Raw genomic sequence first — 25,539 nt, 5'->3', positions numbered from 1 at the left:
AGCAAGCAAATCTAGAAGAGGGTCATAAAGATGTTCAGAGGGCTGGAGCACCTCTGCTAAGAAGACAGGCTGAAAGAGTTGGGCTTGTTCAGCCTGGGGAAGAGAAGGCTCAGGGGAGACGGTATAGAAGCCTTCCAGCCCCTAAAGGGGGCATAAAAAAGTGCTGGAGAGGGACTTTTTATGAAAGCAAGTAGTGATAGGACAAGGGTTAATGGATTTAAACTGAAAGAGGATAGATTCAGAAGTTCTTGACTGTGAGGGTGGTGAGGCACTGGCACAGGCTGCCCAGAGAAGTTGTGGGTGCCCCATCCCTGGCAGTGTTCAAGGCCAGGATGGACAGAGTCTTGGGCAACATGGGCTAGCGCAAGGTGTCCCTGTCCATGGTAGAGGGGTTGGAGCTGGATGAACTTTAAGGTCACATTCAGCCCAGACCATTCTTTGATTCTGTGACTCATCATGCCCTGCCGGCTCTGCCAGACATGGCCATCACTGCAAGCCTGTGGCAGTGGAGATGCTGTGCTTCATTCAGATGTCACCACTGCTGATGCGGTTGGCTCAGGGCAGCTAAAAGACTTGCTCAGATAAAAGGAAAAAAAGTGGAAGTTTTGTCTGGCCCTGCCCTCCCCACGAAACTCTGTGGTGCAGGGAGAGGGTGGAGACTCCCTTGGGTAACGGAGCGCAGGGAACCCAGCTCACGGCTCACAGCCGTCTTGCAGCAGATGTGATGACACGGGTGGGACTGCCCTGCCCTACAAGCTGAGCGAGCCACCGGGGCTGCCTTCCTACACACCACGCTCTTCTCATCTCTGCCTCCTGCTTCCTTTCCACCACCTCTGCCACTTCCTCAGCAGCCCTGCAGCACTGACCCAGACCTGCTGCTGGTAAGTGAGCTGGTAGCAGCAGTTCAGCCCTTTTATTGAGATATAGATAGATAGATAGATAGATAGATAGACAGACAGACAGACAGATAGATTTAATTCGGGGTAGTGACTTGCTTTCTCATCCATGAATTGCTTATGCTGCCGTTGCTAAGGAATTAAATTCAACAGCTGTTTCCCTCCAATAGCCAAGGAAAACACAGAAAAATGCTTGCTACATTTTCCTAGCTTTTCAAGGGAAATTAATAAAAATATGTTTTATAAATGGGGGACAAAAGCCTCAAGGCTTAAAGTAAAACCATTAAAAAGGTGAAAAGTTAGAATATTTTGCAAGAGCTCCCATACTCAGAGTTTGCCCATGCATGTTAATGCTCTGGAGATAGCACACGTGCAAATGCCTGCACACACAGGGTGCTGTTTACTCAGTCCCCAGTTAACACAGAGGGCTCTTTTCACAGAAGGTAGGTTACAAATCCCTAGTAAATCAGTTGGCAATTAACTTACAGATTGCCTGAATCGCATTATCCTTTTTTACTCAAATGGTTTTAACTGCCTACACATGTTCCTGAGGAAGAGGACTGTATGGTCCTGGGCTGGCAGTACTAGGCTGTACTGTCCTCTTTGTGTGACCACATCCATTCTCTGGCCAGTCTACACCCCTGTAAGTGCATGTGAGTAGGGGAAATAAAGGTATGCTTCCAACCTCTCTGAATTTATATGTATCCAAAGCCTAAAATGTGCATCTGTAGTACATGGTACTGTTTCAGCTTGCAGGTTGCAAGACTGAACTTTGTACCCATTAAAACTAAGAGAAATAATAGCTCACTTAACTGTGATTTCTCTGACAAGTTGAAGTATTCAGAAAAAAAAAAAACAGGCTATTTTTTAAGGGGGTTGTGACAACTTCCTTTAGAAAACTCTGCTGGAAAATGCCCATGTCTCCAAGATTCTTCCTTCTAAAGTAATTTCAGTGCTTATTCTCAATAGAGAAGTACTTTGACTAACTGCCTGGATTTAAAAACAAAACAAAACAACCCCCAAATAATTAAAAACCCTTTAAAATGCACTTCTGAATTTTGCCATTCAAAATTTACTACAACTCCTGTGCTATTGTTTTCTTGGTTTGAAGTACAAATCCTGCTGGTGCCAAAAGCTTCGCCAGAAGACTGGCAGGAATGAATGCTACTTAGCTTTCTGTATAGACAACATATCTTAAAGCATACAAATAATTCACTGAAATTGCTTGACAGACTCCAGACATGGTATTGCTGTGGTTGAAGTCTGTTTAAGTCAATGAAACTTTGCAGTATATTTTGTTGTTGTTTGATGTTTTGTTTTAGTGTCCCTGTGTCTGTAGGGGAAAATGACACTTTGTACTTTAGATGTCTCAGAAGAATACACAGGAAAGTGACTGTATGAGACCTTCATTTTTTGTGCATCACAACAGTCAGTGGTCAAAGTGACCTTAAGAAAGCAGTTTAATTTTGCCGTTAATTAAAGGTTTAATCTCAAGATCCAGTAGTTTGCCTACTGACAAATTATTATGACACTGTCTCTGAAGAAAAGGGGTTTGTATTGGGCTTGAACTGAAATTGATGCTGGCAATAAAAACATTTTGGAAAAAAATGAAATTTGTAAAATTCCTAAAGAGTTCATAGATTTTTATATTTAGCTAATGCAAAAATAATGTATTATATCCAGAGCTAGTATCATGAGGATATGAAATGCATTAACAAATATTTCTGAATACAGCAGACAGTATATGTTGTCATTGAATCTTCTGCTTATTTCTGATCTGAAGTAGGTATTTGTATGACATTGACAATGAGTTCTAGGAAACTTCATTTAAAGAATTTTAGTTTGCAAAGAAGTTGATTTGATTAACATTCATCATGCCTGTTTCTTTGTCCTGCACATGCTCTGACTTAAAATGTTTTGTGGTTGTTTGTCACATTAAATGTAATAAATAATTCTTTAAACAAGACCTAAAGCAATATTCTAAAAAGTCCATTCCTGAAGAGCTATTGCAAAGAGTCAACAGTTATATGAGCTGTAAAGGCTCATGTCCCTGTACTCCTGTGGTGAAGTTTATCACTAGATCAAAAATTGAAAGGTTGGTTTCTACAATACCAAACTGTTTATCTCACTGCAAATACTTACCCACAGTGTAAAAAAAAAGGTCTCCAAAAAAAAAGAAAAGCAAATCAAAAGCCTAACTCTAGTACACAGGTATAATTTCCACTGTTAGCACTTCATCTTCTCTCAGCACACTGTTAGCCAAGATCCAAATTTCCACTCTCAGTGGTTTCCATGAGTTACTCACACAAAGCCAAGGCTGCCCTAATCTTGTAGTGACTGCCCCAATAAGAGGGAGAAGTTGGGCCATGGGCCTTCCCAAGGCTTCTTCGCACCAGCATGTCCAGAACTGTTTCATTTTGTCACCCCATGGAGCTGCTGTGATGAAGTCCTTGCAACAGTTAGTTACGCTCCTTTGAGAGAGACGGCTAGCACAGATTTCATACAGCAACAGAGAAATAACCATTCCAGTTTTAAGCGGATGAGTATTCTTCAGTTTCTTTCTGTAACAAATTCTAGTAGTTCTGAAACGGTAAAATTATTTTTAGTATTAACCCAACATCTGAAATAGATTTTTTTTTCCTTTAACTCTGATAAATGGTGTATGCCCACAAATACACCTTTGCCTGAAAAGGCAGCCATCAGGAAGAATAGCACACAGACAAATCCATGTCTTCCACCTACAGCATCCCACCCTATCACTGCAAGCAACAGAAGCTCACTGCAGCTACGAGGAGCCCCGCTGATTTACATCAGAGGTCTAGCTAGAATGTATCCAGCCTCTGCTTATCGCTGCCAGTAACCAACTCCTTCACAAGAGACAGTATCAAAGAACGTTATTTTTCCCTAAGAGATTTGGACAGTTGGTGGCCTCAGGCTTTCCTGAACTGGAGGTTTCTGGTCGACAGCTGTATTAAATAGCCATTGAGAAACTGTCTGCTATGGATATGTCTAATCCTTCTCGTAACTCGTTTATTTATCTTGCTTGTGCAGTGTTCTTTGCAGGGGTGTGTACAGTCTAGTCATAGCTCAATTGGTAAATTAAATTTAACTTCAAAGTACTGTCTGTTCTTAAGAATGACTGTGAAAGTTGTGTGATCCTGTGTTTATGAAAATAGATTCTGATTCTGTGCTTATTGTCTGCCAGTCAGGTTCAGTCTGGAAGATTAACTCTGTTTCATTCCTACATGAAAAGTTTGTTTTCTAAAGAGCATTTCTGCAATTTCTGTACAAAGCTTTTCTGAGTTAGGTTTTGTTGCTGGTTTGTGAAAGAAAAAAACACCTAAACCCCAACAAAACAACTAACAAATGAAACAATGAAGAATTTAATTATTCTGCTGATAATACTGGAGTTCAGACTCCACTTTCCCCCATTTGCTCAAAATTTTATATCAGCAATACTGAAACATTAAGCTGAGAAAAAAATCTGATAAGTGAAATACTGTTCTCATATGCTGAGTGTTTGGTACTTTGCTTGGCATACTAGCAAACATCTGCTCAGTGTGTGGTGGGATTTCCAGCAGAAAGCTCCCACTGTGGTTCTGAATGCATGTCTCTGCTTTACCAAAGCATCCTTGCAAATGCCAGTGTTTGATGTCAGCCAGGTTAGCCCAGAAATTACTAGATAAATAGCCTTAAAAAAATTAACTGCCCTCCTAACAGGTAGGTAGGTCTCCTCCAGCACAAGTAGAAAAAAGTGTAGGCAGTTTATCAATAACAGGCTTCCAGTCTTTAAATGTTGCACATTTAATTGATGTTCAACTTACTTAAAATCCATTTTAGTTAAAATTAGAGCTAGACCCATTATAATTATATTTCAAACATGGTTTCTTTTCATTCTAGGAAAATTGGGCCAGGATTACTGCTTACTAAACCAGTAAGACCTTGTATATTCACCAGCACAGAAGACTGCAGTTTTGACAGAAAAGGCAGCCTTGGGCTAGATTTGGGATAGCATCACTGGGAGACAGATGAACCCTCCTTTATGTGCATATAGGCTTGTTGCTGAAAGTAGGGCTTCCAGGGGTTTAACAGTGCTGATAGCCACAAAGGAGAGTTCAGCTGTCTGGTCAGGCAACCTTAGCAAACTAACAAAATAAGGGCTTGTTTTTTTATGCGATCATATGATTGTGTTAGGTTAAACAGCTTTTTTTTATGTCTCTTTTTATTAACTGCTCTCATATTAATTAAACGTTTCTGAAACAGTCTCATAATTTGCCTTCTACCTTGCTGCAAGCTAGGGTGCAGGACTGATCATCCCAGAGCTCCTAGCTGCTCATCTTCCCTCTCCGTTCTCATGAGCTACTGCATTAATAACGTGTCCTGTAGTGACAGCTAGAGTTATTAGACTCAGGTGAGTCAATATGATATATAAAGAGAGGCCATATCCTGCCTCCCACCTAAATAGCCCTGTGACACTTAGGAAGCACAAAGGGGACAAAGGTCTGCCTGCACAGGGGGACGCCCCTGCAGTGCAGGTAGATGGCTCATAGGCAAGAGCCTGTCTGACGGGGAAGTGAGCTAACTTTAGTTATTCCACAACTACCTTCTAGTTATTAGATGGAAAGCAAATCCAAGGAAGAGAGTTACTTGGTAGCGGTGTCAGTTTCCATGTTGCTATACTGTTGGCAAAATTATTTGGATTAAAAAATAACCAAACAATTTTAGATTCTGTTACCTTTACTCAGGAGTGCTAGAGGTTGGAGGAGCATCTTTACTTCCAAACTATCTCTTTAAAAGAGTATCTAATAGGCAAATATTAAGCACATTCAAAACTAGAAAGAAGGCTGATGAAGTGGACAGGCAGAAGGTCATTTTGGACCTCAATAATTTTGAGCAAGTTTTTCAATGAGTCACCTGTTGTACCTGTGGTTTCCAACAAGAATGCAGTTTATGTACAGCCCTCTCTGCCAGGGGCAGCCCTCCTGAAGGAGCATAATGTCATGCTAATGTCTGCTGTGAGAGGTATCTACTTCCATGTGCCAGGAGAATAGATGTAGTTGGTACCCATGGCCAGATGCTGCTTCAGTGAGGTCCCGGGGCGGGGGGAGGAGGGGTTGGTGTCACTGCGAAAGGACCTGGGGTTGCTCCATGCTGGACACAGCTGCCTCCAGCTGGGACTAGCAGACCCACCACTGGCCAAAACCAAGTGTGTCTCAGTGATGCTGGTAGTGCCTCTCTGAACACCTGTTTAAGAAAGGGTAAAAGATGCTGTGCAGCAGCTGTGAGAGAGGAGTGAGAAAACGTCGGAGAAACAGCCCTGCAGATACCAAGGCCAGTGAAGGAGAGGGAGGAAATGCTCCAGTGCCTGGAGCAGTGGTTCACCTCAAGAGGGCACCAGCTGGGTGGGCATCAAGGTCAACCCACCACAACAAAACCATCAGGGTGGAGGGAGAGTCTTCTACATCCCTAATACTGCAGGGGTGCGTAGCAATATGGCAGACTCGGCTTCTCATCAGCTCTGTGAAATCTCCAGGTCTGAGCCCACAGGACGCAAACTTCATGTCTGAAGGAAAGAGACATAGATGGACATCTACAAGTTTCACAGTAGGTCCAGTGCCGAACCCTGGATCCAACAGACACATCTTTCCTCTCTGTACCTAATTGAATCTTTCCCATCCTTGTTTTTTCATTTCTAGAGGAAGGATGGCAGAAGGCCGGCCACACTTAAGTATTCAGATGTCAGACTTGAATACAAATGGCACCCCCAGCAGAAAGCAGTCCTCTGCAGACTTAGCTGTTAGGGGAGGAAGCGTACTCACTTTCCACAGCATCTCCTACCACGTGAAGATGAAGACTGGGTTCCTGTGTTATCAAAAAACAGCTGATAAAGAAGTTTTGAGAGATGTCAAGTACGTATTTAAACATCTCTTTAGAGCATGTTTATGTAGTTTTTCTTTCTGGACTGTTGAGCCTACTCGAGTCACTGAGCCACTAAGCACAATATACAGAATTTGATCAAGATTAGAAAAAAATGTGTGCATGTATGGTTCCTTTGTGTTCGCTATCTACTGTGCTCAAGCTTCCCAGTGGGTCCCAGTGGTCCTCAGTCATTAGACTTGTACAATAGTACTAGTCTGTACAATAGAGAGCTCACACTGCTGGCACCCGAGAGGGACTGCCTTCTTGACTGCTAATCGGCATAGGGGCACACAAGCCAGCTGTGGTTGTTCTACACTACTTGGCAAGTCTCCCACTGTGCTGTGGTGTGTAACTGAGATACCAACAGCCTGCCCCAATGCTTGCATCTCCTTTGCTAAGGTAGCCTTTGGGAAGGTTAATTTTGGGGGTTTTCACTTAAAGTGTTTGATACAGTAATATAAATGAGGGTTAGGTTAACTTTGAAGATATTTGAAGTTTTCTCCCATCCCCAACATTGAGCACTACTGCAGTAAAGCGATCACATTATTATGGCCTTTGTTCAATAATATATGCATAAAGTTTGTCCATTCATAGTTCAGTAGTTAAGCTAAATGGCAAGCACTCATACAGTATGCCATTCCAAGGCACACATGACTTTCAGCTCCCTAGCCCCAATCTCTATCATAAATATTCAACCTTTTGTGTAGCTCTGTCTGTCCCACTCTTTGCACATGCAATTTCCACACCTTCTAAACATGAGCTCTTAAAATCTTGCCTACTTTCCTCAAGAGGCGTAAGTTATGGTAACTCGATTGACATTGGTCATTTGCAATAATGTGAACAGAAGGCCCATTTTGTGGCTTATTGTAAAAGATTGATGTTAAACACGCATTATGCTTTTCTCTTTTAGAAAATGCAACATCTGCATTTATTTTATTGTTATATTTTATATTGTTATTTTGTGTTAAAATCACATATAATGTATACCATAACTTGTGTATAATCTATATGCTTCTTAACCTGTGGAACCATAAATTTTCACAATGACAAATTGAAGGCAACAATTACAGGAAGGAACAAATATCCTCAGGAAGAGCAAAAGGGGCAGCTGTTCTGGGCCAGGTACACAGCCAAGTACTCAGATCACTGATAACAACCAGTACCAGAGTGCAGTTCAAGATAAACCTAGTATCATAAAAAGCAGGCAGGTATTTATATGTGCAATGTGATTCTTGTGTACACCAAAGTTTGTTGAGCATGCATTTTTAGGGGCTAGTCAGGAAAAAGAGCAGATATACCTTCACATTCTCCATTGTCCTGGTTTTGGCTGGGATAGTTAATTTTCTGCCTAATAGCTGGTGCAGTGCTGTGGTTTGGATTTAGTATGAGAGAATAATGCTGATAACACACCAATGTTTAGTTGCTGCTAAGGAGTGCTTACCCTCATCAAGGACTTTTCAGTCTCTCATGCTTTGCCATTGAGGAGCTGCACAAGAAGCTAGGAGGAAGCAGAGACAGGACACCTGACCTGAACTAGCCAAAAGGGTATTCCATACCACAGCACATCATGCCCAGTATATAAACTGGGGAGAGCCAATGATCGCTGCTCAGGGCTGCGTTGGGCATTGGTCAGAGTGTGGTGAGCAATTGTGTTGTGCATCACCTGTTTTTCTTCAGTTTTATTCACCTTTTCCTTTTTAATTACTATGCCTATTATTATTATTTTACTTTATTTAAATCATTAAGCTGTTCTTATGTCAGCCCATGGTTTTTACCTTTTTTCAATTCTCCTCCCCATCCCACCAGGACAAGGGGAGTAAGCAAATGGATGTGTGGTACTTAGCTGCTGGTTGGGCTTAAAACACAACATCCAGCAAAAAGATAGAGAGAAGGCAGCTGTTTTTCCATATACTGAATAATTTCTGTAGGGTCTTTTTCCCCAATACTTAATCTTTTCTATCTGGCCTTTGAGTTCCATGTGGCTTAAAATCGGATACAGAGGAACTATCAATCAACTGCAATTTCTGTAAGTGCAGACAACTCCCTAATATATTCTGTCTCTAGGGCCATTATTCTCTCTGATAAGAGAATAATACTGTTAGAACTGAATGGGTTAAAATAAGTGGTTGCTTCACTTCTAGAGATCCATGGAAGAAAAGTATGCATACGAGTTTTGCTATATTTTACTCACAATTTCTGTATTGTCTTCATTATACAAGGAGTAGTTCCTGAATTAGGAATAAAAAAAAAAGAAAGGTGGAGTTTAACAGATCATAAATATCGCTTGTGATCAGGCAGCTTCATTAATTCCAAAATTAATGGGATGCAGAATGTAGTTCTACAGGTAATTTACACTAGCCTACCAGGTGACACAAGAGACAAAATCACCCATCTATTTTATAAAACCTATCTGTTTTGTCTTACAGTGGCATCATGAGACCAGGACTGAATGCAATTTTGGGACCCACTGGCAGTGGTAAAACTTCGTAAGTTCCCTCTTTGCCCTACTCAGAAATTACACCAAGGAGAGAATGACTCTGCACATATTTAGCAGTAATGGACAATACTTTCAGGGAAAGATTTTGTTTTCATTTAGATCTGTGCATATCTCACTGGTTTCTGAGAAATACCTGAATTCAAATAAGACAATCACCTTACATGACACAGATGTAATTCAATTTTAGTCCACACTTTCCTGAGACACGATCCTTACGTATCATTCTTGGGTATGCTATAGAACAAATGGACACAAATGCACTATGAAATTGCACAGATATAATTTCTTAGGAAACCAGGACAAGAGAAACTCAGCCCTTGAAAGTGGCTGGGTTTTTTCTAAATAGCTAAAAAAAACCCATGGGATACTTTCATGTAGCTTTGTGTTCCATGAACTGGGTTTGTGGTTCAGGGAGCTTATCTCCTGCATACTCATCTGATGAAGTAACCAACTTTTCTCCTAGTCTGCTCGACATTTTGGCTGCAAGGAAGGATCCCCAGGGGCTTTCTGGTGACATTTTGATCAACGGAGCTCCTCAGCCTGCCAACTTTAAATGTACCTCTGGATACGTAGTACAGGTAAGTATTTTTTATCACTCTACCGATTTTACTGTCCTCTTCTGACTGCAGTTGTAAGAAGTTGCTGCTGTGTTCCAAGCACATTGCATTGAATCAAGAATCAAGGCTGGTGTGGTATCAACTCTTCTTCACACATCCACCCTCACTGGAAAAGATACTTTGCTTTGTGTTTGGATCTCTTTCCTTAATGCTCTAAGTCAACAAGAGCAGGCTCTTTGGATCTCTTCTTGTTCTCCATTTGGGGGAACAGCCATAGGCTAAAAATATGCATGGAGTATTTTCTAAGTATGATGCTTTCTAGTAGTCTACAGCTTGTACCTCTGCATGCCCAGGGACAATGTCACTAGGTCTCATTATAAGAACAGCTTTGTTCTGCTAGGGTGTGCTGGGGAGAAAGACATGTGAAGGACAAAAGAAGGAAAACTGTATCTCCTAATTTCTTCCCCTCTCCACTAACCATGCTTAGCAGCATGCTTGCAGTTTATCAAGACCTGAAGAGATACATCTGTGAAAACCCCTCAAAGCACACATAACTCTCTGAACTGTCTACAGCTCACAGATCCCTTTTGCAAGAGACAAGCAGCTAATACTGAAAAAAACTACCCTCCTTCTCCTTTGCTGAAACAAGCTTGGAAAACCTTCACCCTACCCCCTGTGGAGCCAACATCTCTTTCCTTAGGTCCCTTTAGCCCTTCAGTATCTCACTTAATGCCTCCAAAACTCTGACTAAGGTAAGAAGAGGCGAGGGATAGTTTTAAATACGTCATTATTTGTGCATTTTGGTATCATGCATGATGGAGGATGTTCCTGTACTGCATTGTTTTATGAATAAAGGCAAATACAATTACGTGCATGAAATCAACTCTGCTATGACTGACATTGAAGATGCACCTTACTGCATGTTCTGGCAGCTGCTACCATCCCTTAGCATGCAGGGACAACATAAAACACAAGTAGATGCAGTTTTCAGAGGAAAAAAATAGAATTGCTAAGTGATCACCAAGTAGCTAAATTTGCCTTATTTTGTTTTGGTTTTTTTAAATGAAGGATGATGTGGTGATGGGAACCTTAACTGTAAGAGAAAATTTGAAGTTCTCAGCAGCAGTCCGTTTGCCAAAGTCAGTGAAGGAATATGAAAAAAATGAACGAGTGAATCAGATCATCAAGGAACTGGGTTTGAGTAAAGTGGCAGATTCCAAGGTAAGGTGTGTGAGTATGGTGCTTAAATCATGAACAAATCATAGAATCATAGAATGGTTTGGATTGGAAGGGACCTTAAAGCTTATCCAGTTTCAACCCCAATGCCGTGGGCAGGGACACCTCACACTAGACCAGGTTGCTCAAAGCCCTGTCCAATCTGGCCTTGAACATTGCCAGGGATGGGGCAGCCACAGCTTCTCTGGGCAATCTGTGCCAGTGTCTCACCACCCTCACAGTAAAGAATTTCTTCCTACTATCTAATCTAAATCTCCCCTCTTTCAGTTTAAAGCCATTGCCTCTTGTCCTATCACTATCTGCCCTTGTAAAAAGTCACTCTCCAGCTTCCTTGTAGGCCCTTTTTAGATATTGGAAGGCTGCTCTAAGGTCTCCCTAGATATTAAGTGATTTCTTTAATTAACCAAATGGCTCAGCTTGGCAGATAAAAAAAGAGTAAAATTAAACAGACTATTTTGGTAATACAATAACATTTCTGTATGGCGATCTGCATAGACACCGCTGTAATACTGGCATATACTCTTACATTGAGGGGAAGGGAAAGGTAGTCTGTTGCTTGAGAAAAAAAGAGAACACCTCAAGTAATACTGATGTTGAGAGCTGGCCTGTGTGAGGTACCATCTACATCTGCACTGAGAGCAGGGTCAAAATTTCTTACAACTCTTCCCAAACATGACCATGTCAGCAGGATGCTGTTCACTCAAGTATTTGTTCTCAGGCCAAACAAGACAAGTTTCTTGTTCTGTGGCAGGTTGGCACCCAGTTCACTCGCGGGGTGTCTGGAGGAGAGCGCAAAAGGACCAATATTGGGATGGAGCTCATCATAGATCCTGACATCTTGTTTTTGGATGAGCCAACTACAGGACTTGATGCCAGCACTGCTAATGCTGTTCTACTGCTACTGAAAAGGTGATGGCCTTGGAAACAGCTTCCCGTTTTCATCACTCACTCTGCTACATTTCAGTTGTATTTGACTTAAATCACTGTTAGAATAGGCAAACAGGGAAATCAGAAATGTAATCGTTTACAAGTGAGCCAAGGCGCAAAAAGATTTAGGAAAAAGGATGTATAAATTCTCTCACTCCAAAGCAGATGCTTATGGCAGTGCACAAAACATCTTGCACAAAGCGTGTGCATGCCAGGACTACAATTTGTCCAGGCAGCTTCCTTTTTCATGTCTGCCTGAGCCAGAAAAGTAATTAAAACACCTGTTGTCTGGTAAAGTGGTCAGTTTTAATATGGACAGTAGTTAGAACACAGCTGGCTGTTTTGCCATCAGCAAAAAGTCTATCTTTGGGAAAACAAGCACAACATGTTTTTCGTTTGCAAATTTTACATAGTTTTGCATTTACTACAAGCAAACAGGACTCAAACGCCTCTTTTCAGAGCTTTCTGTTTGCATCAAAATCTTCCCCTCCAACAACACTCCCAGTGACAGAGAACCTTCTTTTCTCACAGAGGCACTACAAATATTACCCAAATATTTTCTTTTTTTTCTTTCTCCCCACCCCAGCCTACTTAGTTAAACAAATTTAACTGAGGCTTAACTTAACTTGCAAATTCTCTTATCTAAGGGCTTAATCAAACTTGCTTGCAAAACTAACATCTCTTTTTGTTCTTCACATTCAGGATGGCAAATCAAGGTAAAACTATAATCTTCTCCATCCACCAGCCTCGGTACTCCATATTCCGACTGTTTGACAACCTGACACTGCTGGCCGCAGGGAGGGTGCTGTACCACGGCCCCACTCAGCATGCCATGGAGTACTTCCAGTCTGTCGGTAAGCATAACTAACAGCAGGGCCAACTGCAGCAACATCTTTAGTTTGCACTAACCTGAATGAAATGCCAACAGCGCTTGATCAGAATTGAGCATTGTGTATTAGCAAGCAGTGATTTTAACAGGCTAAGCATTTCTCTTGTTGTTTCACCTCTGGACCCATATGTGCTTTTGGATGATAGGCCTGACCTCTAATCAACTGTTCCTGAGCTTATCTTAATTAGACAAAGCCTAGGCTAGAGCTGGGAAGGGCACATTGCCAGCTGTCACCTTGCTTTCACTGATAGAGCTGTCCAGCAATGCCATTCATCTCTTGGATAAGCACAGACCTTTTGAAGCCTGCAGTGCTTACAGTACAGGCTGCTCAACCGGCACAATAATGTGCCTGGGGACTGTCAATCTGTGCTTGCAGCCCAGAAAGCCAACCAGGACTGCATCAAAAGGAGTGTGAGCAGCAGGTGGAGAGAGGTGATCCTGACTCCCTACTCTGCTCTCGTGAGACCCCACCTGCTGTACTGCATCCAGCTCTGGGGCACCCAACATAGGAAGGACATGGACCTGCTGGAGTGACTCCAGAGGAGGGCCATGAAGATGCGCCAATGGCTGGAGCACCTCTCCTATGAAAACAGGAGGGGAGAGTTAGTCTTCTTGAGCCTGTAGGATAGAAGGCTCAGGGGAGACCTTACAGCAGCCTTCCAGTACCTGAACGGGGTATACAAGAAATCTGGAAAGTGACTTTTAATAAGAGCAAGTAATGATAGGACAAGGAGTAATGGGTTTAAACTGAAAAAGGGTAGATTTTGATTAGATAGTGGGAAGAAATTCTTCGCTGTGAGGGTGGTGAGACACTGGCACAGGTTGCCCAAGGAAGTTGTGGCTGCCCCATCCCTGGCAGTGTTCAAGGCCAGGTTGGATGGGGCTTGGAGCAACCTGATCTAGTGGAAGGTGTTGCTGCCCATGGCATTGGGGTTGGAACTGAATGGTCTTTAAAGTCCTTCCAACCCAAAGCATTCTATGATTATGATAGCCATGCACAGCCTTCTGCCAGTCACACAAACACCGCTTAAAGCTTGTAATGCTGTCACCGCAGGCTACGAGTGTGAGCCATACAACAACCCTGCTGACTTTTTCTTGGACATCATTAATGGAGACTCCACTGCAGTGGCACTGAGCAAGACCAATGAAACTGAGACAGGTATAAAACAAAGAGCTGTATGAAATTGTTGTCACGTGTATTTTGTCAGAAGAAATCACTTGCAGGTGTCAACCAGTAACCATATTGTACAAGCGCATGATTGTTTGTATGCATGTGAGTATCACATACTGATGATCCATGGTGCTTTGTAGGAAAACCCCTCATAGTACTCTTAAATCCTTTTTGTTTATGCATGAAAACCAATTAGTATAACCTGAAATAAGTACCAAATTCACATACAGTCCTACTACATAAAATATTCATGTCGTGTGTGAGACTAGTTTGCCTTTCATAAATAATATTTAGTAATTTTTCATTGCTATCCATTTCTTCATACATATGCAGTGATCTGCATACTTCTGTGTCACACTCAAATAACAAGATGTTAAAGGTGAAAGAATATCTTTCTGCATTGAAGGTGTAATACATGGGAAAATAAACTATTTTGTTACCTCTCAACACAGATAAAGACCTTTCATCTTTGACGTAAATGAACTGGAGTCCTGCCAGAGAGATGATAAACCAGGAGAGCTGTTACAGTTAGGGACATAATTTGATGTGGTTCTGACCTGTATTTTTACCTAATGGAATAGTCTGTCTGTTATGAACTTACTGTTTTCCTTCCTCAGAGTAGGGTGGGAAAGGAGGAAGGAGATAGGGGACCAGTGTTCTGAAACTGCTCTGAAGCTGTGGTAAGGCAGAAATGATCCCAAAGTAAGAAAGCAAATCTCACCTATGTTCAGTAGCATGTTTTTTCATCCTATCTGTTGCTACTCGTTAACAGCACACTCCTTTCACATGAATGAAAAGGGAAATGTAGTATGAAGTAATAAATATGCTCTGTGCCCAAACACAGATTTTCACTATATCTTTACCAAAGAAGCAGCATTTTACAAAATGATGTCTGTGTTCAGGGTCTGACTAATGTTATAGCTGGCAACACGTTGCATTTGTCATTGGAAAAGGACACACTGTCCTACAGTTGAGATTAAAGAGTCCAGCTGAAATTTCTTGGAGACTTGACAGACTCAAACGTTTTACTGAAGCAGACACATGCAGGATTACCTGGATCTAGAAGTCTGGGAGGTGTAGGATTGTCTCATCAAATCTGCGAAACAGACCTCTTACAGAAACCCAAGGGGGTGTGGGAAATCACTTCTTGATGAAAAGTCAGACTGTTGTGAGTTTGAAACTTCATTGGTGACAAGGGTTTACCTACAGTAGTCTGCTGTGAAGCTGCTGCCTTGGGACATGTTGCACTGACAAACGTAGAGATTTGGTCTTATTTGTACTGACTCTTCTGACTTGTATGCTATGAGACTGAGTGCAATGAAACACTGAAACTAAATGTACACATTAATTCTGCTTCGTTAGTTAACTCTCCCACCCCAACATAACTCTCCGGGCTTAGCTCCCAAACAACCTTCCCATCCCTTACAGAAACAGTTGTATTTCTTTCCATTTTTTTTCAGCAGAGAGCACTGAAGAACACACTGAATATGATTTAACCTTGGCTGAGAAGTTAGCAGGAGAATACTTCAACTCTGCCTACTACCAGGAAACAAAAGCTGTATTAGAGAGTATTTCTTCAGGAAATGAAAAGAAAACAAAAGCAGTTTTCCAGCAAATCACATATGCCAACTCCTTCCTTCATCAGCTGAAATGGGTGTCCAAGCGCACATTTAAAAACCTGATAGGAAACCCTCAAGCTTCCATAGCTCAGGTAACACTATTTGTATATACCCTTTTGTGATATACATTGCATTTATTCCACTCCTGTCTTAGATAATTCACTGGGATAGTTTTGCCTCTTGATATTTTAACTGCAGTAAGCATCCAAAAGAAGAGTTTTCAAGGTCTGGAAATCTGATTCACTAGAAGATGTCCTAAATGCTTCCAAATGAGCAGCATGAGGGTCTGTTCAGTAATTTATTTTGGACTACTGAGAGGCTGGGAGGCAAGATCTTGTCCAGCAGGGTATTCTGCTGCTCCCAGCCAGGAACAGGGTATCTCCCAAGTAGTTTCACACATTAACTCAAGAACATTCTTCAGACTTGACTTCAGGCTTGGCACTGTGGGGTTTGGCCACAGATTTTCTTCCCTGCCAGGGAAAGTTAACAGACTACGCTTGGATACTTAACTGAACTTCAGCACACAATGAAGTGCTGCAGTTTGCTCAAGTGTAAAAGTATTTTCACAGTCTCAGAATGTGTGTGTCATTTGGTCATTTCACTGTTCCTAATGGCAATGATGTCTTTTGGAGAAGACCTCAATAGAGACTAACACCTGCCAGAAAAGGTGAGCATGTTCTAAATGACTGGCCCTCTCAGTGCTTTTCAGAAGAACCAACACTGAAAATGTTGATTTCTTGAAAGCTGCACATTGCTTTCAAAAACAAAGAATGCCTGGCTGCAGAATGACTAATCCTCAGGAATCCCCTAATTCATGGGCCAAACTTTGCAGTCCCAGCACCACCAAAATTTGCAATTCTAGAAGAGCCAATAGAAAAATTGATCCCAAGCCAGGGGTATAAATTATCTTCACCGTGATTTATACAATGAGTGAACAAACATCCAATGTGGAGAAGAAATGAGCCCAGAATGCCCAAGGTTAAAAGGCTTTAAGTATGTGTGTGTGCCTGTATGTTGATACTATGAAGATCCTTAATAATTGCATTGTAAAAGCTTGACCTTGTGACAAGAATTAGATTCTCAAGGGTCTCATAATGCCCTATAGTTAATGGTCCTGACTTGTTTCTCACAATCTCTTTTATCTCCCCTCCCTCGTTAGGGATGGATTTTACAAGCATTCTTTTTATGGGTACTTGGCTCACTAAGCCTTCTTTCAATAATCTGCTCCAAATTGGTCTTGATATGATCCCAGCTTTCCACTGTAATTGGTTTAGGAGCCAAATAATCCCTGACATTTGCTCCTTTCTGCAGGATCTTAGCCATAGGGTACCATGGATCAAATGGTTTATAGTGTTAAGACTCATGCACTGCTTGGGCTTAAAAATGTCAGAACTGCCTGATACTGTCAGTCTTGCTGAGATTTTTGTCATTTGCATTTAGTGTGATGTACACATTTCTGTCTTTTCAATGACATCCTTGAGGCAGCTGGTGTCTTTGCAATTTAAATGGTGTGCCAGACTGCAAATACCACGGCACCTGTAGCCTGATCATGGTATCTTGCTCATGTTAAAAACAATCCCATGAATAAGATATGTGATATTGCCCTGCAGTTACACACTGTGGAGCACGTAAATAAACTGTCAATCCCAACCCACCATTCAGGAAAGGCTTCTTTCCGTTATTGGTTGCCAAGATCAAAGTAGCATTGAGATGGCTCCAGAGAAACCCCTGCAGAAGCACTCGACTAGAGCCATGGTCAGCCCTTGAACTGAAGCAATCCTTATCACTGAGAGCAGATAGGGAATCACTGTCTGTCCCAAGGAGGATGAATGATGGAGAGCATAAGCAGGGAGAGAGGAGTGATGTAGCAGTACATCACCAATTAACTTAATCGTGACATCCAAGAATGGCTGAAACAGTGGTGGAGGAAAAGAGCATGGCTGATGTTCCCCAGATGTGATGAGGGGTTCCTCAAGGGAAAGGTGCTATTCTCTATTTCTAACCTGCCCGATCAAGCCCCTGCTATTATCCTTCTCCCATAGCTGGTGCTAGCTACACTCACCCACTATGTATTTCAAACTACTGAAGCACTGAAAACCATGAGAATAATACTTGTCTTCTATTTACATTTAGCTGTGTGTTACGGCTTTCCTTGGCCTGGTTATAGGTGCTATTTTCTTTGGACTTCAAGAGGACTCTACTGGACTGCAGAACAGGTTAGTCAGTTTAGGTAACGTATATTCAAAAATTTGATAAAGCTCCCTCATCACTGTGATTGATAGGATAACAAATAGGTTGGAGGATGAGAAGGAACCCGTGAGCTCTTTATGAACTATATTTACCTCTCTAATGCAAATGTTTCCCTTCACATCAGTAGATAAGGCCAAGCCTACATTAGTGACTTCAAAGTGAGGATGCCCTTCTGCCTCTAGGAAGGTCCTTGCAGAACTGAGAGAGGGATGCAGTTCTGCCCTGCCCTACCATGCTGTAACCTAGGCAAGCAGTCCAAATGAAGTGAGTAATGCTACTTCTGTAGGATGACATTTTTCAGTCCCAGTCAGATTGCTGAAAACACTGAACAACAGACATCATGTTAAAAAGGCTTAATTCAGCATGGCAGCATTTTAACTTGTTTTTTGCAAAGATTTCCCCAAGATAAATAGATTAAAATATATAGATTTGGCTACATAAACTGGGTAACTAAAACTTTGCTCTTGCAGCTACTTCTGTATACACCCTTGAGTTAACCAGCAACAAGTCAGAAGGTCCATCTAAAGCCAGATTCTGCAATTATTCTGGTCTGTGTATGATTTTGACAGCTCTATGTACATGACCTGAAAAATGGATTTGCAACTAAAGGAAGCTTTGGGTTCTTAGTCTTGGAACACTCCATAGCATTTACTTTAAAACTGCCCAGTTTTAAATGGGATCTGAAAGCCTTAAATTTTAGTGGAAAAGGTAAAAACAACTTCTCACATTGCTTACTCAGTTCCTCAGAGTTTGCATCAGACAAATGCCTCACAGACTGAGAATTTTTAATGTGCCTTTTCCCATGGACTTCAGAGTGGGAAGTCACATACTGCTGAGCTCCAGGCACTAAAGCTGGATTTACATACACTGCAGCAGAAGCACTACACTTACATCACATCTTTAATAACAGCTTGCTGGTTTGCTTTTTGTAGAGTGGGTGCAATGTTCTTTCTGACAACCAACCAGTGTTTCAGCAGCATCTCAGCTATTGAACTCTTTGTTGTGGAAAAAAAGATATTTATGTAAGTAAAACATATAAAAACATTATCAGGGACTAACTCTAGAGAGCTTGTTTGTTTGCCCTGCTGTAGCCAATTGTCACTTAAGTACACCTCGTGCAGTTTTCAAATGAATTCATTGTTAGTGCTCATCGCAAATGTACTCTTTCAGCCTGCTAGTGAGTTACCTGCAAATCCCCCAAATGGTACCTGTCACTACAAACAGCTCAGAGTTTAAAATTATTAACATATGTGGCAAAAAATTCCCTGAATACTCAATGTAGGTATTGATTAGTAAGTTTGTGATTTGCTAGTGAGGGCAGAGAACATTATCTAATTGCAATCTTCTAAGCTATGCAGATTACACTGTACAGAAAAGAAAAAATATTGAAGCTGTACTCGCTGTTTCGATGACATGACACATATGTTTACTAAAAATTACGTACACAAGTATCCATATTAATTTGCATAGGAAAAGGGCATCATGGCTATAGTATGTGGCTTACTGGTCTTTTATATTACAGTCCAACCATAAAACAATTCATTATTTCCACTTTGAGTTAAAATAAACCTTACTGTTTCTTAGTGATTAAATTTGTAATATGCTGTGTATTTGTTCCAGACATGAACATATCAGTGGATACTACAGAATATCTGCATATTTCATCTCAAAACTAATGGCTGATTTAATACCCATGAGGACTATACCAAGCATCATCTTCTCCTGTATAATTTACTTCATGTTAGGCAAGTGTAGTCTCCTACAGACAATAAATCAATGAGGCATTAGCATTTTGTATATGTGCATGTATGCATGTATATTTGTATAGGCCAAAGTACTATACCAGCATGGCAGTGGTTACTTTGCTTGCTTTTACTATAACATGCAATTTACAGAAAAGACACACTTTTAAAGGTTTTAAGCTTCCATGTCTCAATCTGTGACATGTCTCTTCTCCACTGTCCGTAGAAGGAAGTGTGCCATTACTATATAGGTTTGGTTTATTCTTTTCATTTATGGCCATCTTAGTTTCCAGTGACTTTTACAAGACACTTTTTCCATCTTTGCAAGAGCACCTATCAAGGAAAAAATGTTGTTTTAAGAAGTTAATATTGTGTGATTTAACACTAGCTTGTTCTTTTTGGTGAAATGCCTTCTGGTTAGTGAGCAGACTTTGCTATCGAAACTATAACCATCCAAAAGCCTCTGGGTCTGTTAGGAAAGCTTTCTGCTGGAAACAAGTGAAACGTTATACAGCTGCTGCTCATGGAAGTGCACTAGAAATTCCTCCTTTGGTAGACAACTTGAAGCTGCAGCAAAGGCTTCACCTTAGACTGTGTGGAGTACAGTACTGTAATTTCTACCCATTCTGCTATCTCCAGTGCTACTGCAGTTACAGGCATACTACTTACTCATCCTGTCCTCCACTGACAGAGCATGTTAGACAACATGCATTCTGCAGGCAGGATACACTGCCTAAGTCAGAAGAGCATTCAGGTTATGGTAGAGCTTTTGGCAGGGTTATACTGAAACCATTCCTGTTCTGATCTTTAAGGTTTGAAACCAACAGTAGAAGCTTTCTTTACAATGTTGTTTACCCTTATGATGGTGTCCTACACAGCCACTTCTATGGCACTAGCTATTGCAGCAGGAGAGAGTGTGGATGCTGTAGCAAACCTGCTCATGATGATCACATTTGTTTTTATGACTGTGAGTACCATTATTCAGTATTCTAGACTGAATTCCGACATCTAGATATCCTATCAGAACAGAGTTCAGCTGAATTCTGAAAAAAGACTGTGGGGGTCAAGCGTGTCAAATACTTTTCTGATTTGAATATTCTGAGACTATAGCATTAAATATTCTGATTTGTCCTTTTAGTTAACAAGAACTGTAGGGATTGGGTGTGAGGGGGAGCTAAGAGTGGTTCCTCTGTACTCTTTTCTGTGGCTCTGGCAGCCAGCATACTGCCTGAAGAGCAGCAAAGCAGTCCAGAGCTGCATTTTGCTTACTCTCATCTTTGCCAAAGGCAAATTTGGCTAGCTGACGACATGACCCTGCTCTCTCTCTCAGGGAGTTGCTCTCCTCAGCTGCGGAGCCAACCATCAGTCATATTAGGACTAGGCAACACACAAATAGGTACAGTTAGAAGACAGGCACCACAAACAATGAGGCAATGCTGAACCAAGAGCTGAAACCCACATTGCCTCAGACTCAGGGCACACAAGCAAAACCAAGTGCACAAATTCAGCAGCTCCTTGCTATACCTGAGTAAAAGCAGACAGCTCAATTGAACCCACGTGTGGCCCACAGATGGAAAGCATCTGGATTTGATGCACATGTGAAAGCATTCCCCATTACTCATTTCAGAAGAAGGACCACATGGCGTTATGGCCCAAAGCTGGGTAGCAGAAATGATTCCTACCCTTTCCCCTGTTCTTCCACTGGAAGAGCTTTTTCCTCTAGAAATGCCTTCCCAGTTGTTTTTGATCTGAAGAAGCAGAGTCAAGAGCTAGAGAAGGACACCTGGTAACGGTATGTAATTTGTAATATGTTGTTGTGGTGGGGTTTTTTTTGTAATCCTTGTATCTAGATTTTCTCTGGGTTGCTGGTCAACCTCAGAAGCATCGTGTCCTGGCTCTCCTGGCTCAAATACTTCAGCATCCCTCGATATGGAATGACAGTAAGTGCTATATTTTCCTGGGCACAGGTTTGGAAAAGCTTTGCTAGAAAGGAATGTCTTTATTCATGATAAAGAAAACTTCAAACTTTATGGGATAATGAGCAAAAAGTAAGCTAATTAAGTACAGCAACCTCAGAACACAGGGCAGTGTCTTGAAACAAGAAGAAAGGCTTCTCATCAACCAGCACCCACTGCTGTTTAGAACTCATTTCTGTTAACACCAAACACCCATTTTGGAAACACCTCACATGACAGAGACACTAAACAATTACAACCACTAGAATGCAGCTGGACAAAAACAATACAGAGTAAAGAACAATGTTATCCCAGAAAAACAATTCTTCTCTTTTCCATCAGTAAAACAAAAACTTGTTAAGCTAAAATTTTTCTCCTAATTTTTGATAATTTGAGGTAGGGTTCTGTTTTGCAGAGAGATCTGGGCTTTTATATGCCTGTGCAGAGGTAGTCTAGCCTGAGGGACGTGTTGAAGCCTGGCAATTGAATTATATCTCATGTTGTTAAAGTATCATTACCTACTAATTTCAATAGTCATTGTTTCTTTTCTTTTAAAAGGCTTTACAAATCAATGAATTGACTGGTCTGAACTTTTGCAGCAGCATCAACAACACAAATTTAATCAGCAACAATAACTATCCACAGATGAGCCAGCTGTAAGTATTCTGGTACAGTAAAATGAATCCCACCACTGGTAACTTACAGAGTCCGAGAGCATTAGTCTGTGAGATGCTCACGAATGACCAGCAGAATCTCTGAGTGTTTATGTGGAAAATGAAATTTTCACTGCGCTTTTGTATTTTGTCTGCAGAGAACATTCTACTTACAGTCATATTTAGTATTGATAACACTAGAAATACCTGGTGTTGTGCTTCTCACTTTAAACTGTGTTTTCTGAAACACACGTGCACACACTACAGTTATACAGCCTCACAAAATCCATTTCAGCTTCCTACAGGAAATCATTGTAGCTAGAAGAAAAAAAAAATTTACAAACAGTAAAATAGCAACGTGTAGCTGGTGTTTGCCTGGCCTGCTATAGACATAAAATCACATTGCAGCTTCTAGGGTTCTGCTTGGGTACTTCAAACTGACTAAGCTTACAATTGTGTGTGTATTTACCCATAGGTGGTGTTTTGGAGAGGAATATCTGAAAAATCAAGGCATTGATGCGAGTAGCTGGGGCCTGTGGCAGAACCACCTGGCTCTTGCCTGCATGACCATAATATTCCTTACCATCGCATACCTGAAACTGCACTTCATGAAGAAGTTTTCTTAAAACCAGAATGAAAACCACAGTTCCCACTATTCAGTAGTTTGATAAACTGTGATCCGACTTGATTCTTTTTTAAGAGACCTTCCTTTGTACTGTTGTTTATGATCACACAAATCAACAATGTGAATGCCATCCTTGTATATCAAATACTTAGTATTAAAGTACTTTGCTGATGTGTAGCATTCCTCAGTTCTCTTTGCCAGAAAAAGGATACAACTATTCATTTCTTCAAGAGACCCTTCAGACTTTCTGCATGTTCTAGCTGTGAATTTGTTAAATAATGAAATTAGTATTTAATGGCTTAACCTGAAAACCAAAACTAATGGTTCATTCTTTTAATTAGCACCTACACTCACTGGCAAGCCAACTTTTACTTTGCTTTTACTTTATGTCTCCAGATTCCTTTCAGAATGGTTTAATTTCTTCTTAGGGTCTTAGATATTTTTTCTGCAAGGGAGGATGCTCATGGGCTCTCTGGATGATAAATGTACCTCTGGATATGCAGCAGAGGTAAATACCTGCCTTTGCTGTTTATGACCTCCAAGGGACATATTCTGCATTAAAATTAACAGTCATTCCATGGAGACTTGAGCTCAGATGTCAGGTATTAAGCTTACTGTAATAAACCTCTGTAAACTAGTTTCCATAGATCAGTATCTATATACAAATATGTGGAGAATATCTTTCCATATACTGAGATACAGATAATTTACATACATGGAATTCTCCTATCTCACATCCCATAATTCCATGGAAAGGATTTGGTTTAGGCTTAAACAACACAGCATTTAGGACAGCCTGACTGGGTTAGATATATCTTGAACATGTCACTTATTTGCTTTTTCTCAAGTGTCTCTTCTGCTTGAGATCTGGGAGAACAGTCACAGTATTACCCTGTTTTGTGAGATGTGACCCTAACCAGCTTTCTCTCTGCTTTGTTTTTAGGATTTAGCCAATCTCTATTTTCACCTGCTTCATTTATATTGTTATATTTGTAATTTTGTAAATAATATATATGATTTTTTTTTAATAAAGAGATCCCAAATATTTCTGGAAGGCAAAAAAACCTGAGGCTAAGCAGTAATTTCAATGGTCTTTCTTGGGACGATATTTATAATGTTATTTTAGTAGTCAAACCATCAACAGGCTCAAGTTTATTTAATTACTTTCCAGGAGAAGAATTTATCCTCAGGAAATATCACGTGAGCACTAAATCCCAACTTACTCTTTTGCTCAGATTTTACATATGCATTTAAATTCAATGACAATATATTCATAAAGGCTATTTAAACATGGAAAAGGTCATCAGGATTCATACTGACATACTTCATACTACTCAGATTTGCATGCATGAGTGTTATTAGTTATTCATAGCACAATTTCTCACAGAAGGGAGGGGAAGAAATGATAAATGCAGAAGTTGAATGGCTGTTCTGTATTTTCTTTTACATTCAGGATGGCGAGGCAAGGCAGGACCTGTCTCACTATTCCATATTCAGTGTTTGACAGGAGGCCAGGAGTACTGTGGCCCTGCCCATAATATCTGACAGTACTTCAGATAGATCAGTGAACTTTCAACAGCTGGGGGTTCTGGTCACACAGTGACAGGCACTGAGTAAAACCTTTCACCTTGCACAATGTTGGTCATGTTTATAACGAAATAAAATACTAGATTTTCATTAGAACCCAATTGGTTATGCAAGGTATCACTTAAATGAGCTGTAGCTCCCTCTTACGGTAAGGTCTGAGGTGTTACACTGCTGCGTAAAATGCTATTTGAAGACAAGACTTTCCCATACAGCTTTTCAGGAGTAGCTGCATTAAAATGAACCAGTAACTCTGGATTTAGATTCAGGTATTCTGATTTTAATTCAGATATTCCAGCTTTATTGCTAAATGGTTTGCAGGGAACAATTTACCTAAATATCCTGATACTCGCTCACTCGCAGTGGGAAGGGTCCAGTGAATAGTGTTTTGCATTCACAATGTCCTGCCTCCATCTTCAAGGGTTAGTAGGACCCTCGTTAGAAGTACCTAAGTGAGTTGCAGCTATTTGGAACAGATATGTATAGGCATGTTATTTATTGTATTGATAGTTCAGTTTCTGAGTCAAGAGTGCATTTTAATAGTACTTTTTTAAATCTATGGGGAACGTATCGTACCCAGCCTTATCTAAACTTGGTAATAACTGCACTGTCATCTTTCTAACTTTCCATATTTCTAATGCAATGAACCAACACACGGAACTATTTGTAAACTTTAGATCCAATCCTGACCTTAAGGCTTGCTCTTTGCTATTTCTGGCAGTGCAAGGTTTGATGCTGAAACACGTACCTCCGAGAATGCACCATCATTCTTGGTGGTAAAATTCTGATTGTAAAACATAAATCTGCTTAACTTCATCTATATTTTGTATTTACAGATTGAATTGATTTTTGGTTTCAACTCAGGTCTTATCTTTCCAGTGCTTAACTCTGTATTTCACCCTGCAGAGAAGTTAACATACTGCCTGTATGATTTCACTTCCATTTAAGTGGCCGCCCATGTTACCAGAGCAAATCCCAAGAGTTGTTGCCCAGGAAGAAACCTCTTCATCTCTATGAAA

At 40.8% G+C, this 25,539-nt stretch overlaps 1 protein-coding gene across 1 annotated transcript; it reads left to right on the top strand.

Annotated features, from left to right (window-relative positions):
• The first annotated feature begins 788 nt into the window (after positions 1-788).
• ABCG2 (ATP binding cassette subfamily G member 2 (Junior blood group)) lies at positions 789-23,011 on the top strand. The gene is made up of 16 exons (XM_057402004.1): positions 789-881; positions 6,593-6,805; positions 9,242-9,301; positions 9,776-9,890; positions 10,938-11,090; positions 11,857-12,014; positions 12,735-12,886; positions 13,976-14,080; positions 15,553-15,803; positions 17,845-17,927; positions 18,894-18,983; positions 19,582-19,706; positions 20,516-20,670; positions 21,554-21,643; positions 22,217-22,314; positions 22,787-23,011. Exons 2-16 carry the CDS (start codon positions 6,600-6,602, stop codon positions 22,935-22,937), a joined length of 1,992 nt encoding a protein of 663 aa, XP_057257987.1. The 5' UTR covers positions 789-881; positions 6,593-6,599; the 3' UTR covers positions 22,938-23,011.
• Positions 23,012-25,539: the final 2,528 nt, after the last annotated feature.

This window comes from Pezoporus wallicus, unplaced genomic scaffold (assembly GCF_028554395.1).
Source record: "Pezoporus wallicus isolate ANWC-B61680 ecotype Strahan unplaced genomic scaffold, APGP_CSIRO_Pwel_v1 contig_7178, whole genome shotgun sequence".
NCBI lineage: Eukaryota > Metazoa > Chordata > Aves > Psittaciformes > Psittacidae > Pezoporus > Pezoporus wallicus.
The sequence above is the reverse complement of the archived record's forward strand: the minus strand, read 5'-3'. Positions and strand labels throughout refer to the sequence as shown.

Bases quoted from the DNA above. Each gene is read 5' to 3' on its own strand.
- ABCG2 (XM_057402004.1), top strand. From the start codon at position 6,600: ATGGCAGAAGGCCGGCCACACTTAAGTATTCAGATGTCAGACTTGAAT. The intron at 18,984-19,581 runs GTAAGTAAAACA...TATTTGTTCCAG, and splicing joins GTGGAAAAAAAGATATTTAT to ACATGAACATATCAGTGGAT. The intron at 21,644-22,216 runs GTAAGTGCTATA...TTCTTTTAAAAG, and splicing joins TCCCTCGATATGGAATGACA to GCTTTACAAATCAATGAATT.